The following is an 18359-nucleotide window of genomic DNA, read 5'->3' as shown; positions in this document are numbered from 1 at the left end:
GAACCAGTCTGGCGAGAGCCGTGTGTTCTCCAAGCAGAGCGCTTTTGAGCTGTGCTGGTCACAGCTGCTGGTGCCGCCTACCAGATGGAGAAAGAGTAGCATCCGCTTGCCCCTGGGGTTGCCCAGAGGATGTCACAAAAGGCCTCAGTAATAAATCGGGGAGGTACAGAGGCCCATAGCATCAGCCACCATATACGCTAGGCCAACCAAGCTCAAATGCATGCAACCAGGATGCAAATGCCTTTTGAAATAAGGAATCATTTCAAAACCCCAGGGTTCTCTGCACTCCACTAAGCCATCATTTCTCTCTTCCAATTAGCCTTTTTAAGTACAGAGTTGGAAATTCTTTTCCGCAGACTCTCTTCCCTCCTCCCACACATGCACGTTTGTGTGCTTAGTCGCTCAATCATGTCTGACTCTTTGCAGCCCCGTGGACTGTAGCCCACCAAGCTCCTCTGTCTCTGGAATTCTCCAAGCAAGAATACGAGAGTGGGTAGCTATTTCCTTCTCCAGGGGATCTGCCTGACCCTGGGGTTGAACCTGTGTCTCTTAAGCCTCCTGCACTGGCAGGCGGGTTCTCTACCACTGCACCACATGGGCAGCCCCTTTCCCTCCCCGCACCTGGCCCTAGACGTTGGGGTTCTAACCTCACACGTTGTAACATCTCGGTGCCATGGGAACCTGGGAGGAGGGCTGCCCACGGAAGCCTTGCCCTGCGTGCCTTCTCTCCACCCCACCTCCTGCCTGGCTGATGCTCATGGGCTCTAAGTGAGATGTTATCCGAGCCACAAGCGTAATACAAGGCAGGGTACCACCTTACCACCCGGGCGCCAGAAACACGATTTTCCTCTTTGCACTCATTCATAAAACCAACTAAAGTCATGATTCAGCCACATCCGATTTAAATGTAGTCTGTTTCCCAGCAGGAACCAAAAACTTTAGCTGAGTTATGTCTAAACAGGAAAGATGAGGACCGGTGAGCAGACCATCACGTGTAGACAGAGAAGGTCTCAAAAGCACTAAAGCCGACATCAAACCAGCCTTAACATCCTTGTTCTTTCAAACGTATTGACCTAAAAAGTGGTTTGTGACATGCCATTCAGGTGGAAAACCGTTCCAAAACTATGTGGGTAACACAGTCCTATTTCTGTCAAAAAAAAAAAAGGATTCTACAGGTACGTACTCACACACACTCTAGTGGTTATCGTTAAGTAGTGAGAGTAAAGGTAATTTTATTTTTCCTTTTTTTAAATCTGTAATCTCCATAGCATACATTACATCTGTAATAAGAAAAGCTATGACCCAGTCTTTGTCTTTTTCAATGACCGAAGGTCTTCGAGCCCAAGGACTAGAGGGGTCTTTTGTCGGATGACTCGGCCCCAAGTTCACGCACATCCTCACAAACGGCACCAACTTCTCACAGGAACCACTTGAAGCCCATCGTCCTTCACAACAAACAGGGAGGCAGGGTAGTGCCTGGCACTGATAAGGAGAGCCTGAGGGAGGCAGCTGAAGTAGATAAGATTACAGAATAAATGCTAACGTCAAGGCAGCTGAAAATAGAGGAGCTGAATAGCCGATGGAAGAAGTTAGAAAAAAAAAGAACAGAATGCACTCAAGGAAAGCTTAAGGTAGAGAAGCAGAAATCAACTGAAATCGAAAATGATAATATAATAGAAAGGATCAAAGAAACCAAAAGTTGGTTCTTTGTACAGATAAAATTAAATGTACAGCAAGACTGATCTAGAAAAAGGAGAAAAGACAAACAAGCAATATTATTATCGGAGAAGGCAATGGCGTCCCACTCCAGTACTCTTGCCTGGAAAATCCCATGGACGGAGGAGCCTGGTGGGCTGCAGTCCATGGGGTCACGAAGAGTTGGACACGACTGAGCGACTTCACTTTCAAGCAATATTAAGAATGCAAAGGGGAGACTTTTCTGGTGGTGCAGTGGCTAAGACTCCATGCTCCCAAGGCAGAGGGCCCGGGTTCAATCCCTGGTCAGAGAACGAGATCCCACGTGCTGCAAATAAAGATTACACGTGCCACAGCTAAAACCTGACAGAGCCAAATAAACAAATACTTCAAAAACAACAATGAAAAAGAATGAAAAGGGGACCATGACTACACACGGGACAAAGAATAAAAAGATGATAAAAAGAGAACATTGTGAATAACCTTAGACGATACATTTGAAAACGTGGATGACAAGGACAAAATCTCAGAAAAATAAAACCCATCAAAACTGCCCCAAGAACAGGACCTCCCGGTGGTCCAGTGGCTAAGACTCCGTACTCCCAATCCAGGGGGCCCGGGTTCCGTCCCTGGTCAGGGAACTAGCTCCTACATGCCCCAAGTAAAGATCCTGCATGCCCCAACAAGACTGGGCACAGCCAAATAAATAAATAAGTATTTTTTAAAAGCCAAAAAATTGCACCGAGAAGAAACAAAGACTAAATGGTCCTGTAACTATTCAAAGAATTAGACATCAATAGTGTTTTCCAGTCTTCAAACAAAGAAAGCATCAGGGCCCAGACAGTTTTAGCAAATTCTACTAAACGTTTAGAAACAAATAATTCTAATCTGATATTATCTCAGAGAAAAGGAAAATAAGGAACTGCCTCAATTTGTTTTATGAAGCTAATAAAACTTCTACCAAAGCCTGACAGTTCAGTTCAGTCACTGAGTCGTGTCCACAGACTGCAGCAAGCCAGGTTTCCCTGTCCGTCACCAACTCCCAAAGCTTGCTCTAACTCACGTCCACTGAGTCGGTGATGCCATCCAACCATCTCATCCTCTGTTGTCCCCTTCTCCTCCCGCCTTCAATCTTTTCCAGCATCAGGGTCTCTTCCAATGAATCAGTTCTTCGCATCAGGTGGCCAAAGTATTGGAGCTTCTGCATCCGTCCTTCCAATGAATATTCAGGACCGATTTCCTTTAGGATTGACTGGTTTGATCTCCTTGTAGTCCAAGGGACTCTCAAGAGTCTTCTCCAACACCACAGTTCGTGTTCAGCTTTCTTTATAGTCCAGCTCTCACATCCATACATGACTACTGGAAAAACCATGTAATGCAGGCATAAGTGGTTTAACCACTAAGTCATGTCTGATGCTTGGGACCCCATGGACTGTAGCCAGCCAAGCTCCTCTGTCCATGGGATTCTCTAGGCAAGAATACTGGAGTGGGTTGCCATTTCCTTTTCCAGGATTCTTCCCGACCCAGGGATTGAACCTGGGTCTCCTGCATTGCAGGCAGATTCTTTACTGACTGAGCTACAAAGGAAGCACCATAGCTTTGACTAGATGGACCTTTGCCGACAAAGTAATGTCTTTGCTTTTTAATATGCTGGCTAGGTTGGTCATAGCTTTTCTTCCAAGGAGCAAGTGTCTTTAATTTCAGGGCTACAGTCACCATCTACAGTGATTTTGGAGCCCCACAAAATAAAGTCTCTCACTGTTTCCATTGTTTCCCCACCTATTTGCCATGAAGTGATGGGACCAGATGCCATGATCTCAGTTTTCTGAATGTTGAGTTTTAAGCCAACTTTTTCACTCTCCTCTTTCACTTTCATCAAGAAGCCCTTTAGTTCTTCTTCGCTTTCTGCCATAAAGGTGGTGTCATCTGCGTAACTGAGGTTATTGATATTTCTCCCAGCAATCTTGATTCCAGCTTGTGCTTCATCCAGCCCAGCATTTCACATGATGTACTCTGCGTATATGTTAAATAAGCAGGGTGACAAAATACAGCCTTGACATACTTCTTTCCCAATTTGGAACCAGTCTGTTGTTCCATGTCCAGTTCTGCATACAGACCTGCATACAGATTTCTCAGGAGGCAGATCAGGTGGTTTGGTATTCCCATCTCTTGAAGAATTTTCCATAGTTTGTTGTGATCCACACAGTCCAAGGCTTTGGTGTGGTCAATAAACCAGAAGTATATGTTTTTCTGTAACTCTCTTGCTTTTTCTATGATCCAACAGATGTTGGCAATTTGATCTCGGGTTCCTCTGCCTTTTCTAAAACCATCTTGAACATCTGGAAGTTCATGGTTCACATACTGTTGAAGCCTGGCTTGGAGAATTTTGAGCATTACTTTGCTAGCGTGTGAGATAAGTGCCATTGTGCGGTAGTTTGAACATCCTTTGGCACTGCCTTTCTTTGGGCAAAGCCTGACAAGGACATGACAAAATAGGAAATTTACAAACCAATCTCAGTCTCTAAGAGAAACAAGAAAGTCCTAAGCAAAATATCAGCAAACTGAAGGTAGCACTGTGAATAAAAACATGACCAGGACCAAACTCCTTTTATCTCAGGAATGCAAAATTGATTTAATATTAGGGGAAAAAATCAATAATTATAAGTTCACCACCTTAACAGATTAAAGGAAGAAGTATAATATTCTCAATAGAGCTAGGAAATACATTTAATAAAATCAACATTAGCAAACTGTGAATAGAGGGAAGCTTCTTGGGAAAAAATCTACAAACCCAATACGGTTTGTATAGTATTTGCTATAGCAAACAGTGCAGTTAGTGTCAATACTGAAAGCACAGCTGTTAAGATCAAGAATAAGACAGGATGCCTATTACCATCACTTGTATTTAACAAGGACTTAGAGACCAAGAATGAGTATAAAAAGGCTTTTAAAAATAGGGTAAAATGATGAAGGACTTGAGGGAAAGGGAGGCACTCCCATTAGTCTCACGTGATATATCGACATAGAAAACTCAAAAGAATCCACAGTTACACTACTAGAATTCATAAGAGTTTAATGAGGCTGCTGGATATTTTTTAAATCACCATTTTTAAAAAATCAACTGCATTTCTAGACACCATGGAAAGTAAGAAGGCGACATGTTTTAAAAGGAGGCTCAGATTGAGGTCATGAATAGTGTGGCAGCGGCTTACAGAGGCACTTGTCTTTGAAGCTGTTCCCAAAGTGACAGCAGAGAGAAGCCTGCAGCCCCAGAAGCAGAAACGCAGGCGTGGAGACTGATCCGGTGGGACACGGGGGCCATTACGGTAGATGATCGGGGATGAAAGACTAATATGAAAGGACTTGCTGGGTCCCGACTTTCTGCCCAGAATCGGGGTGGAGGAGAGGCACAGAGGTGCCTGGGGGCCTTAAGTGATTCCTGTATTAAAAATCACCACGGGTGAAAGGCCCCATGCTGCTGCTGTGTGACTTAGAGAACGGAGCGGGGAGCATTACTACAGTGACCAAAGAACACACTCCAGAGCATGGCCACAGACCAGGGAGCAGACTCAGATTCTCAAACAGCAGAAGTATTATCTGCTACCTTAACACCTACCAGGTGGTTCCATGTAATCATCTGCCAAAGTGTCCACTGACAGACGAATAAATAAAGTGTGGTATACATACACACACACAATGGAACACTCCTCAGCACCAAACAGAAAGGAATCATGCCACTTACAAGACCCCAGATGGACCATGAGGGTATCACGTTAAGAGGAGTAAGTCAGACTGAGAAAGACAAATATTGTGTGATCTCACTTATATGTGGAATTTAGAAAAACCAAACTCATAGAAAAGGAGATGAGATTTGCAGTTATCAGAATCAGGGCCCTGGGGATGGGAGAATTGGGCGAAGGCGGTAAAAAAGGTTCAAGCTTCCAGGTGGGAGACGAATACCTCCTGGGAAGGTAATGCACAACGCAATGACCCCACGTAACACTGCTGCATGACGGACCTCAGGGCTGCCTGGAAAGTGGATCCCAGAAGTTCTCATCACAAGGGAAAAAACGGTTTTCTAACTATGTGACGTGCTAGATATCAACTAAACTTATTGTGGCAATCATTTCCCAATACATGTATGTCATATGTTTTCCTTCAACTTATACAGTGCTATGCAAGAAAACTGAAAAAAAAAGTTTTAATTTTGCCTTTGCAAAATTACCCATCATTTACCATCATTTGCCTTTGCTGGTGACTGTCCTAGCCAGGAGCAATGCCAATACAGCACTAATTGTTCCTAGGAAAGGAACTTGCTCTATTGTCTGAAGCACTGAGATTCACTTGGGAAGGTTCTTGGTCTGACAGTGGGTTCTGTATGTTCCTCCTCCTCATGCCATCAGACACGACTTCCACCCAGCCGTGTTCAGACGACAGTAATACTTATATCCAGACCCTCTTCCCACCTATACTCAGGAACAAGCCTACAGTTAAGACTGTCCAGACAGACCATTATAGTTCTTTGCTCAGGCTTTTCTTATGCAGTCAGACCTGGGGCTACCACAAAAATCGCTCCGTCCATCGCAGCCCCCAAGGAGTCAGCTCAGACACCAAATATAAATGAGATCCCATTCCATGGCTCAGAATCAGAACAGTCCGTGATCCACTAAAGCCATCCAGGGCTCCCTCCTGTACAATAACCCCAGCAGGCCTGCAGGACGCAGCCAAGCCTTTCCATTGTGACTCAATGAAGACAGCATTGTCTTCACATTTCATTTCGGTGACTTGAATGTGAGATAGATAAAATGGCTTAGCAATAAAATCAGTATAACCACTTCTTATGTACATAGTATTCTGCAGTACAGATGCATATTAGTAATTGTTTTGATTCTTCTCAAAGGGGGCCGTTATTTACCTAAAATGCAAATCATAGTTAATGGTTTGTTCCTCTATATATAACAAACCCATGTCTTAATGTTGTGCATTTCCCATAAAATTTATGTGTGATTCATTAACAACTCTTTTTCCAATATCAGTATGTACGTGAATACAACAGTACATTTTTTTCAGACATGAGTATAAATAAAATAGCATTTGAAAGTAAAAAATATATATGTCAGATTGTAAAACACCTTGGAATATATCTAGCAAAAATTCATAATACATTAATGGAGAAATTTTTGAAAGACATTTCTTAAAATACCTAAATCAATGGGAAGTCATTCCACACTCATGGATGAGAAGAGAGAATATAAAGGGCCTGATTCTCTTTATTTTTTTTTATTGAGGTATAGTTGATATACAGCATTATGTAAGTTACAGGTATGCAATATAATGATTCAAAATTTTTAAAGGAAAAACTTTTAAAGGTTATACTCCATTTATGGTTATTATAAAGTACTGGCTATATTCCCCGTGTGGTGCAATGTATCTCTGTGGCTACTTTTATACCTAGTGGGTTGTACTTCTGAATCCCCGACCCCTATCTTGCCCCTCCCCGTTGCCCTCTCCTCACTGGTAACCACTAGTTTGTTCTCTGTATCTCTGAGTCTGCCTCTTTTTATTTTGTTATATTCACTACTTTGTTGTATTTGTTAATTCCACACATAAGCGATATCATATAATATGTCTTTCTCTGTCAGATGTAGTCCACTTAGTATAAAGGGCTGATTCTCTTTAAATCAATCTACAGAGTCAACACAGCTCTCATCAAAATCTCAAACACTGCTTTCTTGAATCTAACTCATTTATAGCCAAGTACACCCAAGGTCGTGCTAGAAAAGGACAATTCAGGAGAGATATGGATGACCTATATTCACTCCCTGGAGGAAAGACTATGACCAAGCTAGACAGCATATTAAAAAGCAGAGACATTACTTTACTGACAAGGTCCATCTAATCAAAGCTATGGTTTTTCCAGTAGTCATATATGGTTGTGAAAGTTGGACCATAAAAAAAGCTGAGCACCGAAAAACTGATGCTCTTGAACTGTGGTGTTGGAGAAGACTCTTGAGAGTCCCTTGGACTGCAAAGAGATCAAACCAGTCAATCCTAAAGGAAATCAGTCCTGAATATTCATTGGAAGGACTGATGCTAAAGCTGAAGCTCCAATACTTTGGCCATCTGATGTGAAGAGCTGAATCATTGGAAAAGACCCTGATGCTGGGAAAGATTGAAGGCAGGAGGAGAAGGGGACGACAGAGGATGAGATGGTTGGATGGCATCACTGACTCAATGGACATGAGTTTGAGCAAGCTTTGGGAGTTGGCGATGGACAGGGAAGCCTGGCGTGCTGCTGTCCATGGGGTCACAAAGAGTCAGACAGGACTGAGGGACTGAACTGACTGACTTTCTCAGTCATGGGAAATCTGTGTGCGATGTGACTCTTATGGGTCAACCTGACTGGGTGACACGGTTCTCAGATATTTGGTCAAACAGTAGTCTGGGTATATCCAGGAGGGTGTTCTTGCTGAGATTAATGATTGTCTGGATCAACTCAGTAAAGTAGGTTGCCCTCCCCAGCATGGGTAGGTCTCATCCAACCTGTTGAGGGCCTGAACAGCACAAAAGTCAGGATAAGGGGAGATTTGCTCTGTGCCTGTGTTGAGCCAAGACACTGGTCTTCTCCTGTGCTCCCACTGCTCACACCACCGGCTCTTCTGGTTCCCAGGCCTTCAGACCTGGACCTTTGTAACAAACCTCTTCCTGTATGCACATATCCTGTTGATTCTGTTTCCCTACAGAACCCTGTGGGGGAGTGTGGAATCTCCAGATTGGGCCCAGCCTGCATTGGGGTCTCATCTTTGCCACTAAGACCTGAGACCTTGGCCAACCCAGGGCCCCTCTCTGGGTCTCCACACCCTCATCTCTAAACTACATTCACCAGGACCACCCTGGCAGTCTAGTGGTGGGGAGTCCATTTTCCACTGCAGGGGATACAGGTCTGATCACTGGTTGGGGAGCTGGGATCCCACATGGCTCGGGGCAGCGAGGCCCACACATTCTAGACACTAAGCCTGGGTGCTTAGTGGCTCACCAGATTGAGCTCATGGCTCACCCATGAGCCATGGAGAGCCCGTGTGCCCCCACTATAGAGTCCACACCCACACTCTGGAGAGCCCATATGCCGCAGCGTAGGCCAAAGACAGCCATAAATAAACAAATAAACAAATAAACTCCAGTTACCCCAGCTTTCACACTGAGAATCCCACAGACCCAAAAGCAGTACACCCCAAAGGAGCCAAAACCCAGAAGACAATCCTGAAGTCACACAGTCATTCTGACTTTCCATAGGCAACCTTAAAGAAAAACACCAGCCTTTGGAACTCAGCAGTCAGTTCCATCCAAGGAGTAGCCCCCACTCCACACGCTCCATTACCAGCTAACCAAGCCCAAAAGAGCAGTTTCCATTCACGTGCACGGCGTGAGGCACAGGAGGCTGTGTGCACCAGACCCCCGCCAGCCTGTGCTTGGGAAGCTCATAGTCTGAAATCCAGCCCCTCTTCTGCTCCTGTAAAGCTGGTTCCTCCCAATGAGGGAGTCCCGGGTTCAACCCCTGGGTCAGGAAGATCCCCCAGAGAAGGAAACGGCAACCCACTCCAGGATTCTTCCCTGGAGAATCCCATGGACAGAGGAGCCTGGTGGGCTACAGTCCATGGGGTTGCAAAGAGTTGGACACGACTGAGCGGATAACACTTTCACTTTCACTTTAAAGTGTCAGCATCTGGAAAGAGCTGAGAACACCCATTTCCCTGCTGGCTTCCTGGGTGCTGTGCATTCCCAGAAGGGATCAGAGCACTTCTCCCCACGTAAGCAGAACACCCAAGGTCAAAGACAGCCAAAAAACAAGATTATACTCCTGGCCACTCAGTGTCTTCCAAGGTGGACCTCCCCACCTTCCTGAGTCTGTGAGCGCAGGAGGAAGCCGCTGTCCCCACCCAGCCTCTGTTGTTGTCGTTTAGTCACTCAGTCATGTCCCCCTCTTTGCGACCCTGTGGACTGTGGCCCCCAAGGCTCCTCTGTCCATGGGATTTCCCAGGCAAGAATACTGGAGTGGGTTGCCATTTCCCTCTCCAGGGGATCTTCCCGACCCCGGGATCAAATTTGCATCTCTTGCTTGGCAGGTGGATTCTTTCACCACCAAGCCACCAGGGAAGCCCCCCAGTACCTGTATTTGATGTCAAATACTGTGGAGTCCTCGTCCTCATCATCCTCTTCGTTCAGCGGGGCCATTTCCACTCGCTCGGCGGGAGTGGTGATGATGTCATACTTGCGGGTCTTCTTCAGTCTCTTCCCAGACCTGGACGAGGGGAAGCACATGCCTGAGACTAGGGCGATGCCCACTGAAGTCAGCCACGCTGCCACCCCCAGCCCAGCTCCCAGGAGACCTGGCAAAACCCCATCCAGCTCCTTCACTCTGGCCATGGGACCTCGGGCGGGATCCTGACCTCAGCATCCCTCGTTGGTTCTCACCCACAAAGCAAAGATGTGCCCTGAGGGCTATAAAGCCCAGGGATCAGGATCCATAACACCCAAACACAAGATTTTCAAAAGGCAAAGTAAGGCAAAGAAAACCCACGACGAGCCAAAGATCAGAATGTTCACTGTGGATGGAGCTCAGCCACGCCCTGGGCCAGGCCTGAGGCACCTCGTCCCCTCAACCCCCAGCCCCTCACCCTCGCCCCAGCCCTGCTGTGTCGGCAGGTCACTGCTCCAAGCACAGGCGTCACAGCCTGGCACCACCGTGTGCACTGCCCCATGGGCCGCCCAGTGAATCAGAACCCAGGCTGGGCCACTTTCTACCTGCGTGATCACAGGCAAGTCGGTCAATCTCCTGAGGCCTCAGTGTACTCATAAAGAAAATGGGCTGAGAACAAGATCTGTGCCTCACAGGCCAGGGAGGATGAAGTGAGACGAGGCATTCAATCAGCCCAGGCAGCAGGCTCTCAGCAAAAAGGGCTGCTGGTGAAAAGAATCAACAGAGAGGGACTTCCCTCGTGGTCCAGTGGCCAAAACTCCATGCTCTCAGTGCAGGGGGACGGGGTCAATCCCTGGCAGGGAAACTAGAGCCCACATGCCCCAGCTAAAACATCCTGTGTGCCACAACTAAGACCCAGCACAGCCAAATAAATAAATTTTAAGAAAAAGAATCAACAAAAAGGAGTTAAACAGGCTACGCCTCTCTCATATGACAAGGACTTGGACAAATGAGTATTGTTTCCATCACAAGGATTTACATCCATTGGGAGCTGTAACCCTAGGCTTTTACCTCTGGGATGGTAGACGGTCACTGGGGGCCCCCAGGAAACTGCTGAGCAAGCCTTTCGGTCTCCAGTGTCAGACCTTCTCTATGAAGCATGCAGCATTGATCAGGCCACGCTGAGAGTTTATGATGCCACAAGGAACAATATTGTTTTACAACTACTGATGCTCTATGCATTTATTTCTCCACTATTTTGAACTTTTTCCCAAATGCCTTGTATCCTCTGATGTCCTTCTTTTGAAAATAAATATTTGAAACTGTCTGTGAGAAACCAGTCAAACCACCACCACCCCCAAATCATAAATACGGCGCTGAAGAATCATAGTCTCTAAACATGCTTCCCACAGGCCGTAAGCCGTACCTGCATAGAGACCATGTCAAAGACACATGTGGGGTCTCTTTGCCCCCAGCACACAAAACGCCTCAAGAAGTTTGCAAAATAGTGAAAACAGAAGTTCACCTTCAAGTAAGAATTTCTTAGGAACAGCAACTTGCTCTTTTCTTGAAGAAAGAAAGCATTAGTCTCTCAATTGTGTCCAGCTCTTTGCGACCCCATGGACTGTAGCCCGCCAGGCTCCTCTGTCCATGAAATTTTCCAGGCAAGAAGACTGGAGTGGGTTGCCATGCCCTCCTCCAGGGGATCTTCCCAACCCAGAGATCAAACCAAGGTCTCCAGCATTGCAGGCAGATTCTTCACTGTCTGAGCCACCAGGGAAGCCCAGGGAAGCTCTTTTCTTGCCTAGTATTCATCAAAAACATGATTTGTGAAAGGATTATTTACATAGAAAATATATATATTTATCTACACCTTTGACATAAAGCAACCTACATAGCCTATAGTATTTGCTGCCTGCAGTTCTCTGTGTAGAGACTTTGGGGCATCAGGTATACAGCCTGACAACCCCCTAGCCTCATTACAAAGCAATCTGCCATTCTGCTTCCATCACAAGCACTGTGTGTGTGTGTGTGTGTGTGTGTGTGAGACACCACATGCATTTCAAGCACGATGCAGCAAGGTGCAAATGCCGAGCCAGGTGTTAAGAGGGGCACAGCCAGTGGCCTCCCTGGGGCCACAGGACAGCAGTATTTTGCAAGCAGGTTTGTGCGGGAGCTTAAATGCTAATGTGACAAACCCCGCCAGTCCAGATTCTCACCATCAAGATTCTTGTTTTCCCTCCACCTCCTGCCAATGGAATAAAATAGATCTTTTGTTCTGCCTCAGAGGACTTACAAACCCTGACCAACTTAATCTCCAACACTGGATGGAGATATTTAAGCCCAGAAATGGCTCCATGTGCCACAGGCAACCCACGACAAAGCCACAAGAAAACCATCCACCCCCGAGCCCTCTAGACTAGGGTCAAGCCCCAAAAGTATGCTGACCCACACACCACACCTTTCTCAGGAAGTCTCCTATCTCCACCCTGATGGGTCACAGCTGTTCAGAGGAACACCTGACTTTGCAAAGGACTTGCCCTTCTGTTAGCTGTGCCCAGTGCCAGGGCTGCCCACTGGGCACACACACCTGCATGAGCATCTGGAACACTAGAACAGGAGATGGCCTGTGGACCTGAGGGCTCAAGAAGGCTCCTGTAGATGCCCAAAGAGACGAGCACCCACATGACTTCTGGATGAAGTCACCACTGTTGGAGCCATGTTAGGCATTGCTGACAGAATGGAGGCATTGGAGCCACGTTAGGCATTACTGACAGAATGGAGGCACGGCCCCAACCCCCTCTCCTCATCCCGCAGGTACGGTCCCAGGATGAAGGAGTTAGGTCTTGTGATTCTGACTTGTTCTTTCCTTTCTTCAGTTGAGTTGGCTGGAAAGAATGTTAAGGTGCTTATTGTTCTTGAGAGAAGCATGAGAAAGCACAAAGCCTTCTGCAGTTGTGCCCAGAAAATAATCTATAAAATAACCATTGACATTTGTTCAAGGATCTTTACAAAGAATGTCCCAGGATGAGCACGTAGGCCGCAGCTTGAGGCCATGGGAAGGACTGTTATCTGAGACCTGTTTGTGAGGGAAATGTTTATGGCAAAAGAAGTTTGCTGAGTTTAGGGTTTAGGAATAATTAAGAATAGCTAGAAGCCTTTTTAGGAGATAGTGATCTTAAGATGCTAGGGGCAAACAGGATTTAGAAAGATAAGAAATAAACTGAGGACTGTGGCATGAGTTACAATGTAATCACAAGTTAAGTATAGGACACATAAGAGAAAGTAGATAATAGTAAAGCTGAAGCAGGAACTCTGTTTGAAGGGCAACAGTGATTTCTGGAGACAATAAATCTGGGTGGGCGAAACTGAAAATGTCAAACCTCTGACCTAATGCTTTTGTCAAAGTATAGAAGAGAACCTGAAGCTTGAAATAAACATGCAGTTCCGTACTATGAGTCAGAGGCTACATCATCGTCTGCCGACACCGCTCACCTCTTCAGGCTGATTCCCCAGCTCCTGGACCTGGACTCCGGCATGTTGGTAACCATTTTTCAAACGTCATGAGGCTTACAGGATGCAAAATCTGGACTGTAAACCGCAGGCTGCACTTGGAACCTGAAACCTCACTTAGTCACTGGTTCTGGAGCAGGACTGACCGCTGACCCTGGGAGAAGATTCTGGGGGCCCTGACTTCAGCCCTGCTTCACGGGAATGAATCCCCATCACCCACAGAATCACCTTCCTTCTTCCTGACTGCTTATACAGAGTCTTGTGATGAGAAAATTAACCTACTGAGCTTAAAATAAGACCCTTGAACACCTACCCATGGGAGAAGCTGGAACACAACCCAGCCTCTAGAACACCATGGCCTACTTGCTTTAACACCAGGCATTCCAAACCAGGTCACCTGAGAAGATAATTTTAAACCTCAAGATTACACCAAAGGTGTGACAGTTAATTTTATGCATTGACCTGACTGGGCCACAGGGTACCCCAACATTTGTTTAAGCACTCTTTCTGGATGTGTCCGTGAGAGCGATTCTGGTTGAGATTAACCCTGGAATTGGTAGACTGAGCAAAGCATATTGCCTCCCCAGTGCCCTCACCCAACGAGTCAAAGGCCGGAATAGATAAGAAGGACTGACCTCACACAAGGAAGACAGAATTCCTCTGCCTGGGGACTGAGACACCATTTTTTTTTTTTTTTTTCTGCCTTCAGAATTGAAATCTTAGCTCGTCTTAGACTTCTGGCCTGTATGTGTACACACACACACACATACACAACACACACACACTCTTGGTTCCGTTTCTCTGGAGAACCCCATCTAACAACCCTCTGCAGGAACCCTCATGCATACATCAAACACCAGTTCTGAAACAATGAAGACATTGCATTTCCAACAAATCTCTGAGACACAACACCCTTCACAAAAGAGGAGTAATTCCTGCTGTTTTGCTACTGGGTCTGTTACTAAGGGGAAACCACGATTTGGGAGAGGTTGAAAGAGGCTCAACTTCATCTGTGGCAGAAGCTGTGAAGCTGGTAGGGCGGCACTGGAGGGAAACCATGGCATACAACTGGAGTGGGCCGGGATGGGGCAAGGGTGGGGTGGCTCGTGTGTCTCTCAGATTGAAAGGTGAGCTCTTTCTTTACCATGTGGGAGTCAGAAGCAGGGAAGTGCATGAACAGGGTCAGTCAGCATTTCCTGCAGAGGCTCTGACTCTTGAGCCTCGCTGGCCTGGAGTCAGAGAACGCAGTCATCCTGCCTCCGGGAGGGAGACGTGAGACAAGGGGAAAACAGACTCACTGAGAGCGCATACAACTGTGCCAAGGCCTCTGTCTCTTCAGAATGCTCTAACAAAGCCATCCCCAACCTTTCTGGCACCAGGGACCAGCTTCATGGAAGACAATTTTTCCATGGAAGTGGGGAGGGGCAAAGTAGTTTTGATTTCACCCACTGCTCACCTCTTGCTGTGCAACCAGGTTCCTAACAGGAACCCCAGTTAGGGTTGGGGACCTCTGGTCTAACTCATCTTTTCCAATAACTCATCTTTTCCAATCAATTCATCTTTTCCAACTGACACAAGCCAGTTAGGGTTAGGGACCTCTGGTCTAACTCATTTTTTTCCTAAGAGTTGAGCTCCTCCTGAGTGCCAGCTAACCAATTAACATTAAGATTGCATGCAAGACATAAATGATCCTATAAGGCAATGGGCTTCCCATGTGATGCTAGTGGTAAAGAACCCGTCTGCCAATGCAAGTTAGACACAAGAGACACAGGTTCAGTCCCTGGATTGGGAGGATCCTCTAGAGGAGGGCACAGCAACCCATCCCAGTATTCTTGCCTGGAGAATCCCATGGACAGAGGAGCCTGGGGGGCTACAGTCCATAGGGTCACACAGAGTTGGATACAACTGAAGGGACCTAGCACACACGTAAGGCAGCACCGTTATCTCTGTGTTACAGACGAGGAAACCAAGGCTCAGAGAGGTCGACGTCCCCACGGCCGAGGACCGAGGGCTGCCCCAGCACAAACCTCCCTGGAGGGTCACCTTGAACCACCTTGTGCCAGGCAAGAGGAAGGCTCCAGTTCTCCACTCACTCTTTCTGCAAGCTCACGCCACACTCCACTAGAGTCCGCCTCCACTTAACTTTAACACCAGGGAACTCTCTGCCCTTGGTATACATTTTTCTGGAACTTGTTACTTAACACAGCTCACACATTCCTATTTCAAAGCAATCAGGGCAGACTGCTCGTAATAAACGCTTTCTAATAGTGACTCCCTCTGGATGCGAGTTGGTTTGAGACAGGCCAGTCTCCATCTCCTCCCTTCTTTGGGCATCTGTATCCTTTGTGAATCCCCCTGCCCCATGGTCCCTAGGGGAAGAGGAGGCCTGACCACTGGCTACACCCCCAGTTCCAGGAGTGGACCTGGGACTTAAGTCTGAGTCAAAATCAGTGTATTGCCACCCTGAAGCCATGACTGGGAGGTTGGGGGGAGTATGTGACTAATCGGAGCCAGTGACCTTTGCTGGTCAGGCAGCAAAGGAGGCAGGGAATCACCCAGGTGAGAGCCACCTCGCCACCTTCTAGAGATGGAAAATCCTTTTCCAGTAAGCAGTTTCTGAGGTGACCTCTAAAAATGGTTCGCCATTCAACTGACCCCAAAACCCCACAAAATCATACAAACCAAGAGGTTCAAATCTTCGTGTTCACTTTAAGAACACCCGTGAAACTGCCCAGGCCATGAAGGGTATGCATATCTGGAAAACCACCATGAATGTGATGGGCGTCACTTTAAAGCCGCAATGCATGTCATTCCGGTGTTACAATGCTAGCGTTGGCAGGCGTGCACGGGCCAAACAGTGGGGCTGGACGAAGGGTTGCTGGTCCAGAAAGAGTGCTGAATTTTGGCAGCACCAGAAATGCAGGGAGTGGTGCTGAATTTACAGGTTTACATGTAGATTCTCTGATCGTGGAGCAGGTCCAGGCGAACCAAGCCCCCAGGACGCAGAGCAGGACTTACAGAGCTCAGGGTCAGATCAACCCGAGCTCTCCCTGCCTCACAGAGAGGATCCGCACTCAAAAAAGAACAGACTGTCGCTAAACCAGAAGAGGAGGCCGTACGGGAGAAAAAAGATACCCTGGAAGAAACTCAAGAAATAAAAACTTAACAGCCCAGGAATAAATGCCACCAAAAAAAATGCAAACAAAAGTATTTTATTTTAAAAAAAAGAAAGGAATGGAAAATAAACCAACACAGCAGAGGACAGACTGGAAGGAGAGATCCTGCTCCAAACCGCCTATGACGCCAGCCCTCCTTGACACCAAGAAACTACCCTCATTGTCACCGAAGCCCGTCCAGCCAGGGCTTCCGGTCACACACACACAAGGAGCTCTGACTGTCCCTGGGTCTCAGAGGAGCACAAGCACAGCTGTGAGGACAGGCACCATCTTCTGATTCTCCCACATTCTAACAAACCTTCCACGCGAGTAGAATTCTCCCATTTCGTCAAACCCTTTGAAACCGCAGGACCCTTGTTCTGGTCCTAGAGGCAAAGAGCCACACAGATGAAGGGTCTCGGTGACAACGTTGTCCAAGTTTCCGTTCAGGGCCTACCAGTCAACTGGTTTTCCAAGACGACCAATGGCCCCTTCCCGCGGGGCTGCTCACCAGCATCCTGGTCTGAGGAAAGGGCGAAGGGGATGTGGCTACAGGGAATCTGAAGCTCCCCGGGGGTGCCTGGGCACAGTGGGTCAGCCTCTGGGACACAGCTTGAGAAGGAGCATCTGGTTCTAGACAGAGGCCCGGGTCAGAGCCAGACTTGGGTTCCTATCCTGGTGTCTCTAGTTACGGACCTGCTTCCTCTGGACCTGGGGGCAGCCGCGGGGATGGGGAAGACCAGCAGGAGGGCAGCTTGCCACAACTGCCACAGCACCCGCTGCCCAACAAGGGGGAGATTCAGGGAACAAGGGAGGGAAATGAGAATGATGCGGCTGGCCCATGCTCAACAGCACGGCGCCCCGTGGCCGTCGTTTTGCTCTTCCGGTGCCAGGTCCGCTAAACCAGGAGGCCCCCACAGAGAGACAGCAAAGGGTGGTTTTAAACAAATGCCTGTGCTGTGCTTCAGCAAGACCAGAGAAGTTCTAGAAGAGACGAAGGACCCTTCCACTGGGGCCGAACACACATTTCTAACAAGACAGAGAAGTCCCAACTCCTTTCCTCGGAAATGTAATCCTACAGCCAGAGGGTTTGTTTATTCAAAGGCTCGCTGGACAGCTGCTCAGAAGCTGGTCTCCCCATGCGCCCTGGAGGCTGGGGCACGAGGGGAGCCCAGAGGACCCGCGTGGACAGGGGCCTGCTCGCCCCAGCCTCCCCTGCGAAGATACACAGAACAACGCAAGGCCGGGTGGGCTCGTTTGCTGTCAGGACTTCAATCTGGGGGCACAGCAATCGGATCTGCAGGCTGAGCATCCAGAGGCTTGACTCCACCCCAGTCCTTCCAACTCCTCTGTCTGGGAGCCTCCGGCCAAGTCCTCACCTTGAACCTGAATTTCGTATCCACATTGACCACCTGCCAAGCGCCGCTGGGGTTCCAGGAGCAGATCTCACCACGGTGGGGGGTGGGAGGGAGGCAGGGAGTGAGCTCACATTTCCTTCTGGAACGATATTCTACTATTGACCAAGGTGACGGCGCACAACTCTGTGAATGTACTACAAAACCACCATCTGGGCACTTTAAATAAGTGAGCTGCAAGGCATGTGACATCTTACGAAGCTGTCATTAAAAACAGGGGAAAGACAGGGACTTCCCTGGTGGCTCTGTGGTTGAGAATCCACTTTGTGATGAAGGGGATGCAGGTTCAATCCCTGGTCGGGGAACCAAGATCCCACATACCTCGAGGCAACTAAAGCCCCTGCTCTGCAACTGCTGGAGCCCACACACACTGGAGCCCGTGTG

The 18359-nt window shown here is 47.6% G+C and overlaps 1 protein-coding gene across 2 annotated transcripts in view; it reads right to left on the bottom strand.

The window, feature by feature from the left end:
* FAM174B (family with sequence similarity 174 member B) overlaps positions 1 to 18359 on the bottom strand; it is a 40689-nt gene that overhangs the window by 7798 nt on the left and 14532 nt on the right. For both annotated transcript variants that reach the window (XM_070358047.1, XM_070358048.1), the window contains one exon: positions 9863 to 9994. In XM_070358047.1, the coding sequence (XP_070214148.1) occupies positions 9863 to 9994 (132 nt within the window). The remainder of the gene's footprint in view (positions 1 to 9862; positions 9995 to 18359) is intronic.

The sequence above is a fragment of the Bos mutus genome, chromosome 21 (genome assembly GCF_027580195.1).
Source record: "Bos mutus isolate GX-2022 chromosome 21, NWIPB_WYAK_1.1, whole genome shotgun sequence".
NCBI lineage: Eukaryota > Metazoa > Chordata > Mammalia > Artiodactyla > Bovidae > Bos > Bos mutus.
The sequence above is the reverse complement of the archived record's forward strand: the minus strand, read 5'-3'. Positions and strand labels throughout refer to the sequence as shown.